General features: G+C 49.6%; 1 protein-coding gene across 4 annotated transcripts in view; it reads left to right on the top strand.

Moving 5' to 3' along the window:
* The window catches only part of IRF5 (interferon regulatory factor 5), a 42,827-nt gene that overhangs the window by 19,281 nt on the left and 5,958 nt on the right, over window positions 1-17,588 (top strand). For 3 of the 4 annotated variants that reach the window (XM_081331460.1, XM_081331462.1, XM_081331463.1), the window contains exons 2-7: window positions 5,720-5,940; window positions 8,786-8,975; window positions 11,814-11,860; window positions 13,589-13,622; window positions 15,027-15,356; window positions 17,201-17,588. The exon at window positions 17,201-17,588 is cut by the window's right edge. In XM_081331460.1, the coding sequence (XP_081187586.1) occupies window positions 5,767-5,940; window positions 8,786-8,975; window positions 11,814-11,860; window positions 13,589-13,622; window positions 15,027-15,356; window positions 17,201-17,588 (1,163 nt within the window). In that variant the 5' untranslated portion in view covers window positions 5,720-5,766. Of the gene's footprint in view, window positions 1-4,650; window positions 5,236-5,719; window positions 5,941-8,785; window positions 8,976-11,813; window positions 11,861-13,588; window positions 13,623-15,026; window positions 15,357-17,200 lie in introns of those variants that run through there. The other variant, XM_081331461.1, reaches the window with a different exon arrangement.

The following is a 17,588-nucleotide window of genomic DNA, read 5'->3' as shown; positions in this document are numbered from 1 at the left end:
ATTGGATAAATAAACAACCAACAAATGTACCGTACGGTCAAAAATGGAGGCCGGGAAGAAGCTGCTTGTTGGAAGGACACCCTTGCAGTGCTTCACCCACAAATAAACAAGAGGCTTCATCACACCCAGGGCTGTTATTAAACTGAGCCCGGAGTTGCAAAACTGGCTTAGTCTCCTGCGCAGCCAAAGTGATGAAGTCAACCTTTGCGGGAAGTGTGCCCTTTTGCACATTGCAACATAACTCCCTGTTTTTCCATCCTGGCTTGCTTGCTGCCTTTGTATGTTTACTTGCTTGTTTCCTCCCTTTATTAATAACTGAGATGCAGCACATCATCCTCTGCCTATTTTCCCCACAACAACAACCCTGTGAGGAGGGCTGGGATGAGACAGAGAGAGGGACTGGCCCAAAGTTACTCAGCTGAGGTTCGTACATACGGTGGGACGAGAACTCACAACCTCCCGGTGATTGGCCCAACGTCACCCAGTCAGCTTTCATGCCTAAGGCGAGACTAGAACTCTCTGTCTCCTGGTGATTGGCCCAAAGTCACCCAGTCAGCTTTCATGCCTAAGGCGAGACTAGAACTCTCTGTCTCCTGGTGATTGGTGAAAAGTCACCCAATTGGCTTCCATGCCTAAGGTGGGACTAGAACTCTCTGTCTCCTGGTGATTGGCCCAAAGTCACCCAGTCAGCTTTCATGCCTAAGGCGAGACTAGGACTCTCTGTCTCCTGGTGATTGGTGAAAAGTCACCCAATTGGCTTCCATGCCTAAGGTGGGACTAGAACTCTCTGTCTCCTGGTGATTGGCCCAAAGTCACCCAGCTGCCTTTCATGCCTAAGGCGGGACTAGAACTCCCCGTTTCCTGGTGATTGGCCCAAAGTCACCCAGCTGCTTTTCATGGCTAAGGCAGGACTAGAACTCACCATCTCTTGGTAACTGGCCCAAAGACACCAGCTAGTTTTTCATGCCGAAGGTGGGACTAGAACTCACCGTCTCCTGGTGATTGGCCCCAAATCACCATAACACTGAGGTCCTTTTCAACTCCACAATCCCAATTCTTTCCATGGTTTGAGAACTGGATTTGTACTGATGTGGCCAAAAACTGTATTTGCCTTCCTTGCAGCCACATCCCACTGCTGTCTCAGCTCTGTTTCGCAGTCTAGTCCCGTTTCCTTCTGTCCCTTTCAGCCCATTTGTCTAATCAAGTAAGTTTTGAACTTTATTCTTATATGCCCAGAATTGGTTCCTCACACTGAGATAAGATCCGGTCAGTTTCAAGTAGAACAGTGTGCTGCTGCCTTTTTTGTCCTAAAGAAGTACCAATATTTTTTTTTAAAAAGTAAGTTTTTTAGACTCTTTTGAATATTTGCTTCAGGTTTCCATTCTGAGTCAGGATCTTTTCCCCCAGGGCAGTCCCTTGTCGGTGTGTTTGTGTGTGTGTTTGCTTGAAGACAGTTGTGAGAGCCACCAATTCGTAACTCGAAGGAGGAGAAAGCAAGTCGATGGTGGAAAAAAAACCAGTTCTGTATACGTAATTAGCTGCAGTATCAGTAGAAGCTGTAACTAGATTTCAAGGTTAAGTATTCTTGGCTGATCCCTGCGGGCTTGCTGCATCTTTAGACCAGCTTTTTTCTTAAGTTGCTGAACCTGAATTTTGGGTTCCGGCAAAATTTCCCCTTTCTGCTCGCGGGGACACATTTTTTTTCTGTCGTAGCCGAATTAAGAACAAGATTTGAATCGTGTCGCGTTTCTTTGAGAAGACCAGCTATCGGTTTGGCCCCGTGTTCTTGAAACCTGGGGATTTGAAGATGGCTGGACTTCAACTCCCAGAATTCCTTAGCCAGCTTGGTTTAAAGTGGATGATCTTCAACTCCCAGAATTCCCCAGCCAGCATGCTTTAAGATGGGTGGACTGGGGAATGCTGGGAGTTGAAGATCATCCATTTTAAACCAAGCTGGTTAAAGAATTCTGGGAGTTGAAGTCCCCCCATTTTAAAGCATACCGGCTGAGGAATTCTGGGAGTTGAAGTCCACCCGTCTTCAAGCATGCTGGCTGGGGAATTCTGGGAGCTGAAGTTCACCCCTCTTAAAGCATGGTTTAAGAGAAGATCAGCCTATTCTCCAAAGCACTGGAGGGCCCTAAGCAACAGATGGAAACTCATCAAGGAGAGAAGCAACCTTGAACTAAGGAGAAATTTCTTGACAATGAGAACAATTAACCAGTGGAACAGCTTGCCACCAGAGGTTGTGGGTGCTCCACCACTGGAGGCTTTCTAGAAGAGACTGGACAGCCATTGGTCTGAAATGGTATAGGGCAGGGGTAGGCAACCTTGGCTCTTTTATGACTTGTGGACTTCCACTCCCAGAATTCCTGACTCAGCATGGCTGGTTCGGGAATTCTGGGTATTGAAGTCCACGAGTCATAAAAGAGCCACGGTTGCCTACCCCTGGATAGGGTCTCCTGTTCAAGCAGGGGGTTGGACTAGACCACCTCTGAGGTCCCTTCCAACTCTGCTGGCCCCCTGTGGCTTTGCCAGCATGGCTGAAACAGGTGAGTGGGCAGCCGAGCACCCCAAGGAAGCCTTGGTGGATGCATTTTTGGAACAAAGTGCTCCCCGGCTGAACATCCCATTGCATCTGGCTGGGTTTGCGACGGGGCTGGCCCTGCCCCACTGACTCGTGCGTGGCGTGGTCACACCCGTGGAACCAGAATCGGAGGAGGCTTTGCAACATCCAGGGCGATCAGTCATCGCCACATGAAAGAAAATGGGTGGATGCTTTTTATTTATTTACTGTTATCTGTCTATCTGTCAACTGTAAACGGCCGCCCATCTCAGCCAAAAGAGACTCTGGGCAGCGTCCAGGAACGCAATAAATATATTAAAAGCAGTTGTGGTTAAGAAATAGGAAAACAACCCTTATTAAAAGTAATTTAGGATTGCAAAAGGAGAGTCACACATGGGGACACTGCGACTGTCGTAAATAATAATAATAATAATAATAATAATAATAATAATAATAATAATAATAATAATAATAATAATAATAATAAAAATGATGATGAAGTTGGAAGGGACCTTGGAGGTCATCTAGTCCAATCCAGTGCTCAGGCAGGAAACCTAGTATATACCCTTTCAGACCAATGGCTGTCCAGTCTCTTCTTAAAGACTTCCAGTGTTGGAGCATTCACAACTTCTGGAGGCAGGTGGTTCCACCGGTTAATTGTCCTCACTGTCAGGAAGTTTCTCCTTACATGCCAGTTGCCAAGTGTCTGAATTTTTGATCAAGTGGCCGTAGGGACGCTGCAATGGTCATTAAGTGCAAAACCTGGTTGTAAGTCACATTTTTTCCCCCAGTGCCGTTGTAACTTAGGTTACTAAACCACCTGTATTCCTTTCTTAGCCCCCAGGAAGCAGGAGCCACGTTGGGTGAGTGGGGGGGCCCCCTCAATTTGGAAAGAGTTGTGGCAGAAAATCGTCGTTCATCCTCTTCATTCTAGCCATCGTTTAACCACGGCAGGATGAAGGCCTCTTCCGCCTGTTCTCAACCCATGCGGTCTTGATCTTTCTTTTGCCAGTTGGGCCCCGCCATATTTGGCTGATGTGGTCGCTCCATCTTGTTTTAGGTCTCTTGCGTGGACGCTTTGGATCAAGCGGGATCCGTTCTATCACCGCCTCGGTCCAACTGCCCTCCATTCTGCTTGCCAGGAGACCAGCCCGTTTCCCTTGCAATTCTTGGACTTGGTTGATGGCCTTGTATGTTTTCATTTGGTTTTTTTTTATTAAAGAGTTTTACAATACATTTTATTTTTAACAAACAAAACACAACCCCACCCCACCCCCTTCCCACTCCCCAACCCTCCCCAACGCCTCCCTCCCTTCCCCCTCCCCCCTCCCCGACTTCCCAGAGCTAAGTACAGGGTATAAGAATACAAACAATCATAATTATTCAAGTGCTGGATAACACTCTTTAGTCCCATATTTACTCCACAGTATTTCTCTGTTGCAAATAGTCTTTCAAATACGCTAAAATCTTTGCCATATCCTCCAAGTTGGGAACTTTTACAATCCATTCTTCTATAATCGGCAGTTCTTCCCTCTTCCAATATTGCCCTACTAAAAGTCTTACTGCTGTAATCAAATTCACCATCCGGATATCCATGACAGTAGTATCAATAAAAATACCCAATAAGAACAATTACAGACAAAACAAATTTACATCAATCATTAAAAAATCATTTTTCTAATCTTCTTTCCACCTGGTCTGTAATTTTCCATACTAAAACCAAGTTTATACAATCTTTCCTTCTCTTAAGATATTATACAGCTTCAAATACCATACATTCCTTTCCAAACTTAAAATTTTCTTATATGTAATCACATCATTTTTGTATTTTCTATTACGTGTTTCATTATTGCCCATGAAAGTGGCTTACAAGTTAACTTGCATCTATGCTTTTTCCCAAACTCGCAACAGAGCATGTCGTAAAATATGTACCTTAAACACATTATCCACCTTCTTATCACACAATAGATATACATACCAACCAAATATTTTCATTTGTTGTCTAATCCAGAGGCCCCCAACCTTTCGGGCACCAGGGACCGGTTCCGTGGAGAGAGGTTTTTCCGTGGACCGGAGGGTGCGTGGTTTTGTGTGCTGCCTGCATCCCGCGGACGGGGCTTTGCTTCTTTGTGCGGACCGGTTGCTGGCATGCCGCGGCCCGGTACCGGTCCATGGACCGGGAGTTGGGGACCCCTGCTCTAATCCATGTGCGGGCCTTGCGATGCCGAGCAGGTCTCTTTCCATGGCGCTTTGTGACACATGTAGCTTTTGCTATGATTGTCAGGTGAGTGCCCATGTTTTGTCGGCACGTGTAGAGAGTCAGTAGCACACACTGATTGGAAACTTTTCCTGTATCAGGGAAGGCTGTTCCTGACCACGACACCTAGCTTGCCGAATGCCTGCCAACCACATTTAACACGCCGTTCACTTTCCTTTGTTGTATAACCTTCCACCGAGATCTGTTGGCTGAGCGTATACGTAGCGGTCTGCTATGTCTAGTAGTTCTTCTCCAGATATATATATTTTTTTCTATCTTTAATGAATTGATTAAACATAGCCTGGCCTCTTTTCCAGGTGTGTTTTTAAGCCAAAGGGTTGTCCTGCTTTGCGCTGTTCTTGTGTCTTTGCAGGTCTTGTGAGAAGAGAACAACATCATCCGCAAATCTGAAGTGGTTCGTTTCTCAATCTTTTCAAAATGCTTACGCTTCAGTGGCCCTGTCGTGTGTTTGTGTGTGTGCACACACATTGGGTGCTTTTAATTTGCTTGGTCGTCTTCGGTAGAGGAGCAAATTTTGTGGGTGCTGCAGGCCATGGGTCGCTTGAACAAAAAAGGGGGGGAAATTTGCTGCTTGTTCCCGCAGCTGGACCAACCCACGATCCAAACCATGGTCCCATCGTGGCCTTCTTCCTCCTTCTTTCCAAGCGTCCAGGCGATTGAGGTTCTCCTGGGTCCCGATGGATGGAGGCTTCCCCAAATCAGCCCCTTGAAATCTCATCCGTTGTCGGAGGGGTGGGGGAGGCAGCTGAACCCGGCAGCTGGGCTACAGCCTCTGAACTCTCTGGGACCGCCCCTGGCTAGTGTTCCTCGGAAGACACTATTTGCTACTTCCAGTTTTTGGTTCTGGCTCCTGATGACTTCTCGGCTTCTCCTTCCAGGCCAGGCCCTTCGACGGGGGAGTTGGGTGGGGTGGGGGGGCTGAAGCATGAACCCCCACCCGCGGCGCATCCGCCTGAAGCCCTGGCTGGTGGCCCAGGTGAACAGCGGCCAGTATCCGGGTCTGCGCTGGGTGGACGCGGAGCAGAAGCGGTTTTGCATCCCCTGGCGCCACGCCACTCGGCACGTGCCCTGCCAGGATGACGAGAACACCATCTTTAAGGTGAACCCCCATGGAGGAAGAGGGCAGGTTGGGGTTCACGTTGCCTGGGCACAAAGTTTGGGGGTGGCGGCGTGGAAGGGGAACGGCCAAGGTTTAAGTTGACTCCTTGGGTCATCGTTTGTCAGGAAGGCAGACAGAAGTGGCCAGAACGGAGTTTTTCATGACCGGCTAAGAATAACAACCACCCAATTTCAGATGGACCTCAATGTATAATCGGTTGCTTAGCAACAGACCCCCCCCAAAAGTGCTTATAAACCACTCCTGAAATTCCAATGGCTGACACACACCCCCACGGGGTCACATGACTTCATTTTAGGTATTCAGCCACCAACCCTGATTGATGACTCTTTGTAGTGTCTTGCAGTCACGTAGCCACAATTTATTATATTTTTTGCCCAAGCCCAGCGTTTTACTTCCATTTTTGTCAAAAAAAAGCCCTCTAGAGCAGCGCCCCCCCCCAACCTTTCTGGTTTTTTTGGGGGGGGAGAAGGGGGAAAGAGGAGATTGTTTTGAGAGAGGGGTAGGCCCGCAGATGAGCCCCTGTCAGGCGCCAGACAGCCACTCCTGGAGCCCGGTTGCAAATAGGCCACAGACCGGTAATGGGCCACAGCCCATAAGTTGGGGATCAATGTCCTAGAGCAGGGCTAGGCAACCTTGGCTCTTTATGACTCGTGGACTTCAACTCCCAGAATTCCTGAGCCAGCATGGGGGAACTATGGCCCCTTCATGACTGGTGGACTTCAACTCCCAGAATTCCTGAGCCAGCATGGGGGAACTATGGCCCCCCTCATGACTTGTGGACTTCAACTCCCAGAATTCCTGAGCCAGCATGGGGGAACTATGGCCCCCCTCATGACTTGTGGACTTCAACTCCCAGAATTCCTGAGCCAGCATGGGGGAACTATGGCCCCCCTCATGACTTGTGGACTTCAACTCCCAGAATTCCTGAGCCAGCATGGGGGGAACTACAGCCCACTCATGACTCGTGGACTTCAACTCCCAGAATTCCTGAGCCAGCATGGCGGAACTATGGCCCCTTCATGACTCGTGGACTTCAACTCCCAGAATTCCTGAGCCAGCATGGCTCATCTTGGAAACTTCTCCATTTCTCCTCAACGTGGCTGGCTCAGGAATTCTGGGAGTTGAAGTCCACGAGTTGTAAAAGAGCCAAGGTTGCCTACCCCTGTCCTAGAGAAAACTGGCCTTGCTTAATGACAGCTGCAAAAATAAGTCATAGAGTTAGGTTGGTCATATGAGAACCCACTTAACAACTGTTATGACTTTAGACCAGGGTTCCCCAACCACCCCGGGCCACAGACCGGCACTGGTCCACAGCAAACCAGAAACCGGTCCCCGTAAATAAGTAAGGCCCTATTTGCAGGATGCAAAATCACGTCCCCCCCGCCCCGCCGCCACCCAAGTCCACAGAAAAACCTCTCTCTGTGGAACTGGACCCTGGTGCCCCAAAATTTGTGGGCCACTGGTTTAGAGTCCCAGGGTTAGGAAACCTTGGCTCTTTTATGACTTGTGACTTCAACTCCCAGAATTCCTGAGCCAGCCATGCTGAGGGGAAAGGGAGAGGTTTCCATGCTGAGCCATGCCGGCTCAGGAATTCTGGGAGTTGAAGTCCTCGAGTCATGAAGGGACCATAGTTCCCCCATGCTGGCTCAGGAATTCTGGGAGTTGAAGTCCGCGAGTCATGAAGGGGCCATAGTTCCCCCATGCTGGCTGAGGAATTCTGGGAGTTGAAGTCCACGAGTCATGAAGGGGCCATAGTTCCTCCATGCTGGCTGAGGAATTCTGGGAGTTGAAGTCCATGAGTCATGAAGGGGCCATAGTTCCTCCATGCTGGCTGAGGAATTCTGGGAGTTGAAGTCCACAAGTCATGAAGGGGCCATAGTTCCCCCATGCTGGCTCAGGAATTCTGGGAGTTGAAGTCCACGAGTCATGAGGGGGCCATAGTTCCCCCATGCTGGCTGAGGAATTCTGGGAGTTGAAGTCCACGAGTCATGAAGGGGCCATAGTTCCCCCATGCTGGCTGAGGAATTCTGGGAGTTGAAGTCCACCAGTCATAAAAGAGCCAAGTTTGCTTACCCCTGGTTAGACCATCATGGGTAGGCTCCATTACGGTCGTAAATTGAGGACTATCATATTTTTTTAGCCGAATGCCGAATGATCATCTAGAAAGAGTTTATATTGCAAATTGAAAAATAATTGTAGCGACAAAAATCAATATTTATAGATAGGCCTTGACTTACGGCCAGAAGAGATCCCCAAATTTATGTTTGCTGAGTGAGGAAATTTGTGAAGTGAGCTTTGCCCCATTTTGCGACCTTTCTTGCCACAGACTTTAAGCGAGTCACCGCAGTTACTGTGTTTAATAACACGGTTGTTAAGTGAATCTGCTTGTCAGAAGGTCGCAATAAGGGCATCACGTGACCCCAGGAGGCTGCGACTGTCATAAATACGAGTCGGTTGCCAAGCAGCCTGAATTTTGGTCACGTCACCGTGAGGACGTTGCCGCGGTCATAAGTGTGAAACATATGGTCCTAAGTGGCTTTTTCCAGCGCTGTTGTAACTAAATTAAACAACCAGTTGGAAGTCAGTGGCTACTTATACTTCTTAGAAGCCTGTGCCTGTATTATTTACTAACCAATGGTTAAGTTGTAACCATTTTGTTGTAAGTCGAGAACTACCTCACCAAAAAGAGAAACGGAATGAGCAGAGGTGAGCAAAAAACTAAAGAAAGTTCTGAATTCCTGACGGCTTCCCCAATGACTTTGCTTGTGGGAAGCTGGCAGGAAGCATCAGAAATCTCACGCTCTTTTCTTTCTGGCACGGACAGGCCTGGGCCAAAGAGACGGGCAAATACAACGAGGGCGTGGACGAGCCGGATCCGGCCAAGTGGAAGGCCAACCTGCGTTGCGCCCTGAACAAAAGCCGGGAGTTCAGCCTGATCTACGACGGGACCAAGGACACGCCCATGCAGCCCTACAAGATTTACGAGGTCTGCGATGCACCCCTGCCGAACGGAGGTACCCGTTGGTTTTGCAGTTTCGTTGCTTTGTCCCCCAACTGGGGGCGTTCGGGGACCCATGGATTCTACGCTGCCCCATCACAAGGGGGCCCCTCCACCCACACACCCAAAAGGTTGCAGAGATTGCTGCATGGAAGTTATGCTCATCACACACACACACCCACACACACACACTCTCCTCTCCTTTCCTTCTCCTCTCCTTCACCTCCTCTTCCTGTCTTCCTTCCTTCCTTTCTTCCTTCCTTCTTCCTTCCCTTTTCTTCCCTTTCCTCTTTCCTTCTCTTCTCCCTCCTTTCTCTTCCCTCCTTCTTCCCCTTCTCCCTCTTTTCCTTCTCTCCTTCCTCCCTTCCTATTTTCTCCTTCCTTCCTTCCTCTTTCCCTCCGTCCCTCCCTCCCTTTTTCTTTCTTTCTCTTTCTTTCTTTTTCTTTCCTTCTTCTTTCTTTCTTTCTTTCTTTCTTTCTTTCTTTCTTTCTTTCTTTCTTTCTTTCTTTCTTTCTTTCTTTCTTCCTCCCTCCCTCTCTCTCTCTCTCTCTCTCTCTCCTCTGCTCATTATTGTCTGCTCAGACACGTTGGGCAGGTTCTGAAAGAGCTATAAAACCTGCCGATCCTGATGGATTGAGGGCCTCCTTCTTCTCGCTCTTTCCGTTCCATGCAGGCTCTCCCAAAAAGGCACCGGCTGTTCTCCTTCCCCACCGCTTGGCCTCTCCCATCCCCTGCAGCCTTCCACAAATCAAAACAAGACAAAATGGCGGCACCAGGGATTCCCTCTCCATCCAACATTCCTCCCCTCCATTCCTCTCCTCTGGGTTGGAAACATGGCAGCATTTTATCCACAGCGCAATCGAAGGGCTGATTCGGTCAGTCCTCGACTTACAACCGTTCGTTTAGTGACCGAAGTTTACAACGGTACTGGGGGAAAAAAGGGACACGACTGTTTCTCACACATACAACCTTTGCGGCGTCCCCAGAGTCACGTGACTCATCTTTACGACGGTCGCAGTGTCCCCAGAGTCACCTGATTCCCCTTTTGCGACCTCCTGACGTGCAAAGCCAACGGGGGAAGCCGAATTCACTTAACGACGGTGCGACTAGCTTAACATCTGCGGTGGTTCACTTGCGGCAGGAAAGATGGTAAAACGGGCAACACCATTAACCTTAACCATTCTCTCAGCTCAATTGCAGTCGTAAGTCGAGGACTAAAAAAAGAGCGCTAAACCCGCTCTCGAAAGGAGCCTTACCCCCGCCCCCCGGCTGTTATTTGGGCTCTTTCCAAATCTGTGTCCAAAAGAGGGTTGAGGAGCAGCCGGTCTGTTGGGGGAGGGACCTTTACTTCTTGCCTTTCCACGCCATTTCACCGGGTTGCATTTTCCGTGCAAAATCCTCACCCAGAGTCAGAGGGGAGTTGTGGCAGGTGGAGAAGCCCACCTGTGTTCACAGCCACGTCCCAAAAGTGCTTTTTTCCCAAAGGCAACTGGGTGTTGTTGTTTTTTTTTTGTTGTTGTTGTTTTCTTGAAGAGGTCTTGCTTCTCATCCAGGAAGCTTCTTCAGTTCTGCACAAACCGCTAGAACCGAAAAAGCTTCTTGCATGGGAAGTGAAACACCTTTGGGACAACCGTGACCCGGTGGACTTTTAGTGGCCACTAGTTAAAACTCGCCTCGTCCTTCATCCTAGTTCGAGAGAGGGCTTGGCGGATATTCTCACACTGGCTGTAAAGTGGGGATGGGGGAGGAGGGACTGTCAGACCTACCACAACCTAAATCTCTAAATAGGAACAATCCTTGGCTCCATTTGTTGAGAATAACAACAACAACAACAATAAAGTTGGAAGGGACCTTGGAGGTCATCTAGTCCAACCCCCTGCTCAGGCAGGAAACCCTATACCATTTCAGACAAATGGCTGTCCACTCTCTTCTTAAAAACCTCCAGTGTTGGAGCATTCACAGCTTCTGGAAGCAGGTGGTTCCACTGGTTAATTGTTCTAACTGTCAGGAAATTCCTCCTTAGTTCTAGGTTGCTTCTCTCCTTGATGAGTTTCCATCCGTTGCTTCTTCTCCTGCCTTCGGGTGCTTTGGAGAATAGCTTGACTGCCTCTTCTTTGGGGCAGCCCCTGAGATACTGGAAGACTGCTATCCTGTCCCCCCTCGTACTTCTCTTCCTTAAAGTAGACATACTCAATTCCTGCAACCGTTCTTCGTATGTTTTAGCCTCCAGTCCCCTGATCATCTTCGCTGCTCTTCTCTGCACTCTTTCCAGAGTCTCAACATCTTTTTTATATTGTGGTGACCAAAACTGGATGCCGGATTCCAAGGGTGGCCTTACCAAGGCATTGCAAAGTGGTATTAATACTTCACATGATCTTGATGTCAAGTGCGTTGCAGCATTGCAAAACCAGAACCGAGAATCACCCGCCCAAAGCCCCGATTTCTACTTTTTCCCTCCCTTAACTTTCTCTCATTGTCCACCCGGCTGTAACCAATCAGGATCGGGCAAAATGTCTCCATCGCGGTCAGTCCAGGCATGCCGTTTGGTAGGTGGCCCCTTCCTTCTCCCAGGTTGGAGGCCTTGAGGCAGCTTCTCCGGGCGATGCAGCCTTTACTTCCGTTTCCCCAAGCATCCCTCCTTTCCTTCCCGCTCCCCACAGTTGGTGGCAGTTTGTCACCGCCCAGCAGCGAAGCGTAAGGTGGCAACTAACCGGGATGCCATGTGGGGAAGTCCTCAGTCCTTGTCCCTAACGTTTGTGAGGACCCCTTGGCTCCAGAGACAACACACCTGCGACCCTCACGACAATTTTAAACTCTGAAGAACTCTCCGTAACCCTCTGCTTTTGTCTTCAGAGAGCTTTGCTGGAGAAGACCGTGGGGGATGTGAAGAAGAGGAGGAGGTGAGATCTGGGGTCTTCCTAGCCTTCTTTGGGTCAGATCTAGGGGGGGATTATTATTATTATTATTATTATTATTATTATTATTATTATTATTATTATTATTATTATTATTATTATTATTTTGCACTCCATGTGGAAATAGCAAAGAATATAGATTGGTGTCTCTTAGACTTGCGGGTATGACCTTCTGTGCTGGGCTTGGCTGATGTCACGAGAGAAAAGAACACACACACACACACACACACACACACACACACACACGTACGTTGTGTTTCTGTATCTCGATCCTGCTGTATTTAGTGCTCTGCAAGCCACCTTCAAACCAGCATGCCTAGAGTTCCCCTCTGTTGTGGGGGCTAAACTCCAGGTCACCTGGGTTGGGCTCTAATGTTGGATCTGGTTTTTTTTATTTATTTAGTATTATGTTTTTGTGCACCGCCCAGAATCCCTCTGTGTGGGAGACGGTGGTTCCAAAACCAGAGAGAGAGAGAGAGGATATAGATTAAGATTGAGAGAGAGAGGGAGGGGAGGGAGAGAGAGAGGATCCATAGATAGGCTGGATGGAGAGAGAGAGAGAGAGAGAATAAATGCAGAGGCTGGATAAATAGATAGAGATGGACAGCTAGAAAGATAGAGGTAGATAAATTCATTTATTTAAATTTATTGATTTAAATATTCACAAAATTGTATTTAAATAAAAACACATTTAAATGAATGAATTTATCTGCTAGAAATGGGAAGCCAGAGTTGAAAGATGTTAAGCTTGGAGTGAGGAGCATGACGGACCCCTTTGGCCGATTTAGAAAAAAAAACCCTCCCTCTCCCTCCTTCCCTCTCTCTCCCTCCCTCCCTCTCTGTCCCTCCCTCCCTTTCTCCCTTCCTCTCCCTCTCTCTCCCTCCCTCTCTCCCTCCCTCCCTCTCTCCCCCTCCCTCTCCTTTTCTCTTCCTCCCTCCCTCTCTCCCTCTTTCTCCCTTTCTCCCTCCCTCTCCCTCTCTCCCTCTCCCTCCCTCTCCCTCCTTCCCTTTCCCTCCCTCTCTCCTTTTCTCTTCCTCCCTCTCCCTCTCTCCCTCCCTCCCTCCCTCCCTTTCTCCCTCTCCCTCCCTTTCTCCCTTTCTCTCTCCCTCCCTTTCTCCCTTCCTCTCCCTCCTTCCCTCTCCCTCCCTCTCTCCTTTTTTCTTCCTCCCTCTCTCTCCCTCCCTCTTTCCCTTTCTCCCTCTCCCTCCCTTTCTCCCTCTTTCTCTCTCCCTCCCTCTCTCCCTCCCTCTCCCTCCTTCCCTCTCCCCCTCCCTCTCCCTCTCTCATCTATCCATCCCATTTGGGAATGCATTCATAGATGTATAAGTAAAAATTGGGAAACAATTGAAAGAGATGTCCTTAAATTTATTTTACTAAGAATTTAAATAAATTGATTTAAATTGTTTTTTAAAATGTTTACTCATCCATTGATCATTGCCTTCCCAGATGGGATGGATAGTAGAGGGAGGGGGGAGGGGGGAGGGGGAGAGAGATGGCTTGATTTCTCAATTGGCGAAAGGCCCCTCGCCCCCTCCCGCCGACCCTTCCCTCTCTTAGCGTGGTAGACCTGCCTGGTGCCTGGGTGCTCCATTCCGGGGGCAAGAAGCCACTCTGCTTTGCCCTCAGCCCCGCCCTGGCTCAGGCGCTCTGCTCCTCCAGATGGGACGCGGTCGGTTTCCCGTCACTGACTGTGCTTTTTCCTTTGATTGCAGCTGCAGAAAATGATGCCCACCTTGAGAATCGCAGGTGGGTCCTTGGCAGCCCCCAGAAGAGGGGGGGAGGGGGAGGGCAGCCCGGAGGGAGGGGCAGGGCGGAATTGTTCCCAATCTCTCCTGCTGGGCGGGGGCTCCAACTTTTTTCTAAAGAAGAGCCCGTTTCAGGTCGTGGTTAGGACGCTGGCCTAGAAACCAGGTGACGGTGAGTTCTAGTCCCACTTTAAGCATGAAAGCTACCTAGTTGACTTTGGGCCAATCACCAGGCGACAGTGAGTTCTAGTGCCACCTTAGGCACGAAAGCCAGCTGGGTGACTTTGGGCCAATCACCAGGAGACAGTGAGTTCTAGTCCTGCCTTTGGAATGAAAGTTGGCTGGGTGACTTTGGGCCAATCACTGGGAGACAGTGAGTTCTAGTCTCACTTTAGACATGAAAGCTACCTGGGTGACTTTGAGTCAATCACCAAGAGACAGTGAGTCTAGTCCCGCCTCAGGCACGAAAGCCAACTAAGTTACTTTGGGCCAATCACCAGGAGACGGTGAGTTCTAGTCTCACTTTAGACGTGAAAGCTGACTGGGTGACTTTGGGAAAATCACCAGGTGACAGTGAGTTCTAGTCTCACTTTAGACATGAAAGCTACCTGGGTGACTTTGAGTCAATCACCAAGAGACAGTGAGTCTAGTCCCGCCTCAGGCACGGAAGCCAACTAAGTTACTTTGGGCCAATCACCAGGAGACGGTGAGTTCTAGTCTCACTTTAAACGTGAAAGCTGACTGGGTGACTTTGGGAAAATCACCAGGTGACAGTGAGTTCTAGTCTCACTTTAGACATGAAAGCTACCTGGGTGACTTTGAGTCAATCACCAAGAGACAGTGAGTCTAGTCCCGCCTCAGGCACGAAAGCCAACTAAGTTACTTTGGGCCAATCACCAGGAGATGGTGAGTTCTAGTCTCACTTTAGACGTGAAAGCTGACTGGGTGACTTTGGGAAAATCACCAGGTGACAGTGAGGTCTAGTCCCGCCTTTGGAATGAAAGTTGGCTGGGTGACTTTGGGACAATCACCAGGAGACGGTGAATTCTAGTCTTGCCTTAGACATGAAAGCCAACTGGGTGGCCTTGGGCCGATCACCAGGCGACGGTGAGTTCTAGTCCTGCCTTAGGCGTGAAAACCAGCTAGGTGATTTGGTCCAGTTCCTTTCTCTCAGCCCAGCCCACCTCCCAGGGCTGTTGTTGGGGGGGAAAACAGGAGGAGGAAAGACAATTATGTACATTGAGTCCCTTGTACAGTAACAAAGGTGGGATATAAATCACGCCAAAAAAGAGAACTACCTTCGGACCGCCACCCCCCCCGGTACGGAAATGACACCCTTGCCATCCTTCCGTTTTGACCCCGTTTCCTGGGTCACTCCCTACAGTGTCCGCTTCTCTCGTTCCAGATCCGTTGCACGCGGCAGAACCCCTGCCTCCGTACCCGTGGCTCAAGCAGGAGGCCCTTTACTCCAACCCGTGCGCCAACGAGACCTTCCCCCACTTGGCTCCCTTGGAGGTGGGGCCTGTGCCCCCGGCACCGGCGCCCGTGGGGGCCTTCGCGGTAGGAGGGGAGCCGCCGGTGCCCAACTTTGGCGAATCTGCAAGCCGGATGTCGCTGGTGGCGGAGAGCATGTCCATGCCGGGCCCCCTGGCGCCTCTGCCCGAGGGGGACGGTCCGGGAGCCCCCATGGAGCAGTTCATCCCGAATTTATTGATCAGCCCTCACATGCTGCCACGTAAGCACTTTTATGGCCGTGCACTATGGGAATGGGGAGAGGAGAGGGGAAAGGGGAGGGGGTCCTCTGTCGGCTGCATTCACACGACCCACTTCAGCCAAAGTGCCAACTCTGGCATTTGCACAGAATGCCCATGTTGGGCTAGCAGCCCAGGGGTCCCTCGTCTTACAAGCGTTCATTTAGCGACCGTTCAAAGTTACAAATGGCACTGGGAAAGGGACAGGACTGTTTTTCACACTCAACGACCCCGGATCAAAATTCGGACACTTGGCAACTGACTCGTATTTACGACGGTCGCAGCATCCCGGGGTCGCGCGATCTTCTTTTGCAACCTTCTGACAAGCAAAATCAATGGGGGAAGCCCAATTCAGTTAATGACCGGGTTACTAATTTAACAACTGCAGTGATTCACTTAACAACCCTAGTCAAAATTGGGACACTTGGCAACTGATTCATATTTATGACGGTTGCGGCGTCCCGGGGGCGTCCCGGGATCTCCCTTTGCGATCTGACAGGCAAAGTCCTTGGGGGAAGCCAGATTCACTTAACGACCGGGTAGCTAACTTAACAACTCCAGCGATTCACTTAACAACGGTGGCAAGAAAGGTCGTAAAATGGGGCAAAAATTCACTTCACAAATGACTCACTTAACAGAAATTCTGGGCTCAGTCGTGGTTGTTTGAGGACTAGAGTACCTATAATAGAAACATAAAAAATTAAGGGCAGAAAAAGACCTAGGGGGCCTTTGAGATCATCCTATTTTTCTTTTTAATTTGCTTATTGATTCATTATTTTTAATTCTTATTTTAATATTTTATTCTGTTTTCATTTTTAATTTTTGTCAGACAACGGACGTGTGCTTATTCCAACTGGGTTTAAGCTCAGTTCTTCAGTAACTCAGTTACGATTAACCTCAGTTCCTTTTTTTTTTTGGTGGCTTAGCGTGTCCTACGAAGCAACTAATCTTGATTAGTGGCTGGTTTACGCTCCTATGAAGACCCAGGAAATGGTTAATTCAGGAACTGGGGTTAGAGCAGGTTGTGTGAAGCCAGCCTCAATGACAGATAGTTTCGACTGACATCCACAACGGTGTCCCAGATTTAGGGGGTTAAGCCAGACTGTGGTTAAGCGGGTTTTGCCTTGCTTTACAACCTTCCTTGTCACCATTGTTATGTGAATCACTACAGTTCTACGGTTAGTCACACGGTTGTTAAGCGAATCCAGCTTCCCTCCCCCTTGACGTCGCTTGTGGGAAGTTTGCAAAAAGGGGATCACGTGACCCCAGGTGACGTTGCAGCCGTCCTCAGTACACACCAGTTGCCGAGCTTCTGAATTTTGATCACGTGACCGCGGGGATGTTGCGACGATCGCAAGCGTGAAAAACGGTCCTAAAGTCATTTTTTTTAGCGCCCTTGTAACTTTGAACGGTCAGTAAAGGAATTGTCGTAAGTCGAGGACAATCTTAAACTCACTGACAGCCACTTTGCACCGTTGCGGCCTCTATCTTGGCTTTTTGGACCGTGCCTTGCAGACTCCCCCCACCCAAAGGGCTTTGAGTTTGGGGGGTTCATCCTTCCTGGTTGCCCCTCTTTGACCCTGCCACCGATGTCCTGTTTCCCCTTTGACCAGGGCTAGGCAACCTTGGCTCTTTTAGGACTCGTGGACTTCAACTCCCAGAATTCCTGAGCCAGCTTGGCTCAGCTTGGAAACCTTTCCTTTCCCCTCAGCATGGCTGGCTCAGGAATTCTGGGAGTTGAAGTCCACGAGTCCTAAAAGAGCCAAGGTTGCCTAGCCCTGCCCTTGACCCTCCGTGTCGTCTCCTTCTCCTCCTCTTCCTCCTCCAGTGACCGACCTGGAGATCAAATTCCAGTACCGGGGACGTCCGGTAGGGGCCCTGACCATCAGCAACCCCCACGGCTGCCGCCTCTTCCACAGCCACCTGGAGCCCACCCAGGAGCAGGTGGAACTCTTCGGCCCGGTGACGCTGGAGCAGGTCCGCTTCCCCAGCGCCGAGGCCGTCCCCAACGAGAAGCAGCGCTACTACACCCACCAGCTACTCGACGTCCTGGACCGGGGACTGATCCTGGAACTGCAAGGCCAGGACATTTACGCCATCCGGTTGTGCCAATGCAAAGTCTTCTGGAGCGGCCCGTGTGCCGGACAGCTGCCCGGGCCCAATCCTATTGAGCGGGAGAAGAAAGTCAAACTTTTTAGCCTGGAGAGTTTCCTCAA

Source organism: Vipera berus (genome assembly GCF_964194415.1).
Source record: "Vipera berus genome assembly, chromosome: 6".
NCBI classification, from domain to species: Eukaryota; Metazoa; Chordata; class Lepidosauria; order Squamata; family Viperidae; genus Vipera; species Vipera berus.
This window is presented reverse-complemented; position numbering and strand designations above follow the sequence as displayed.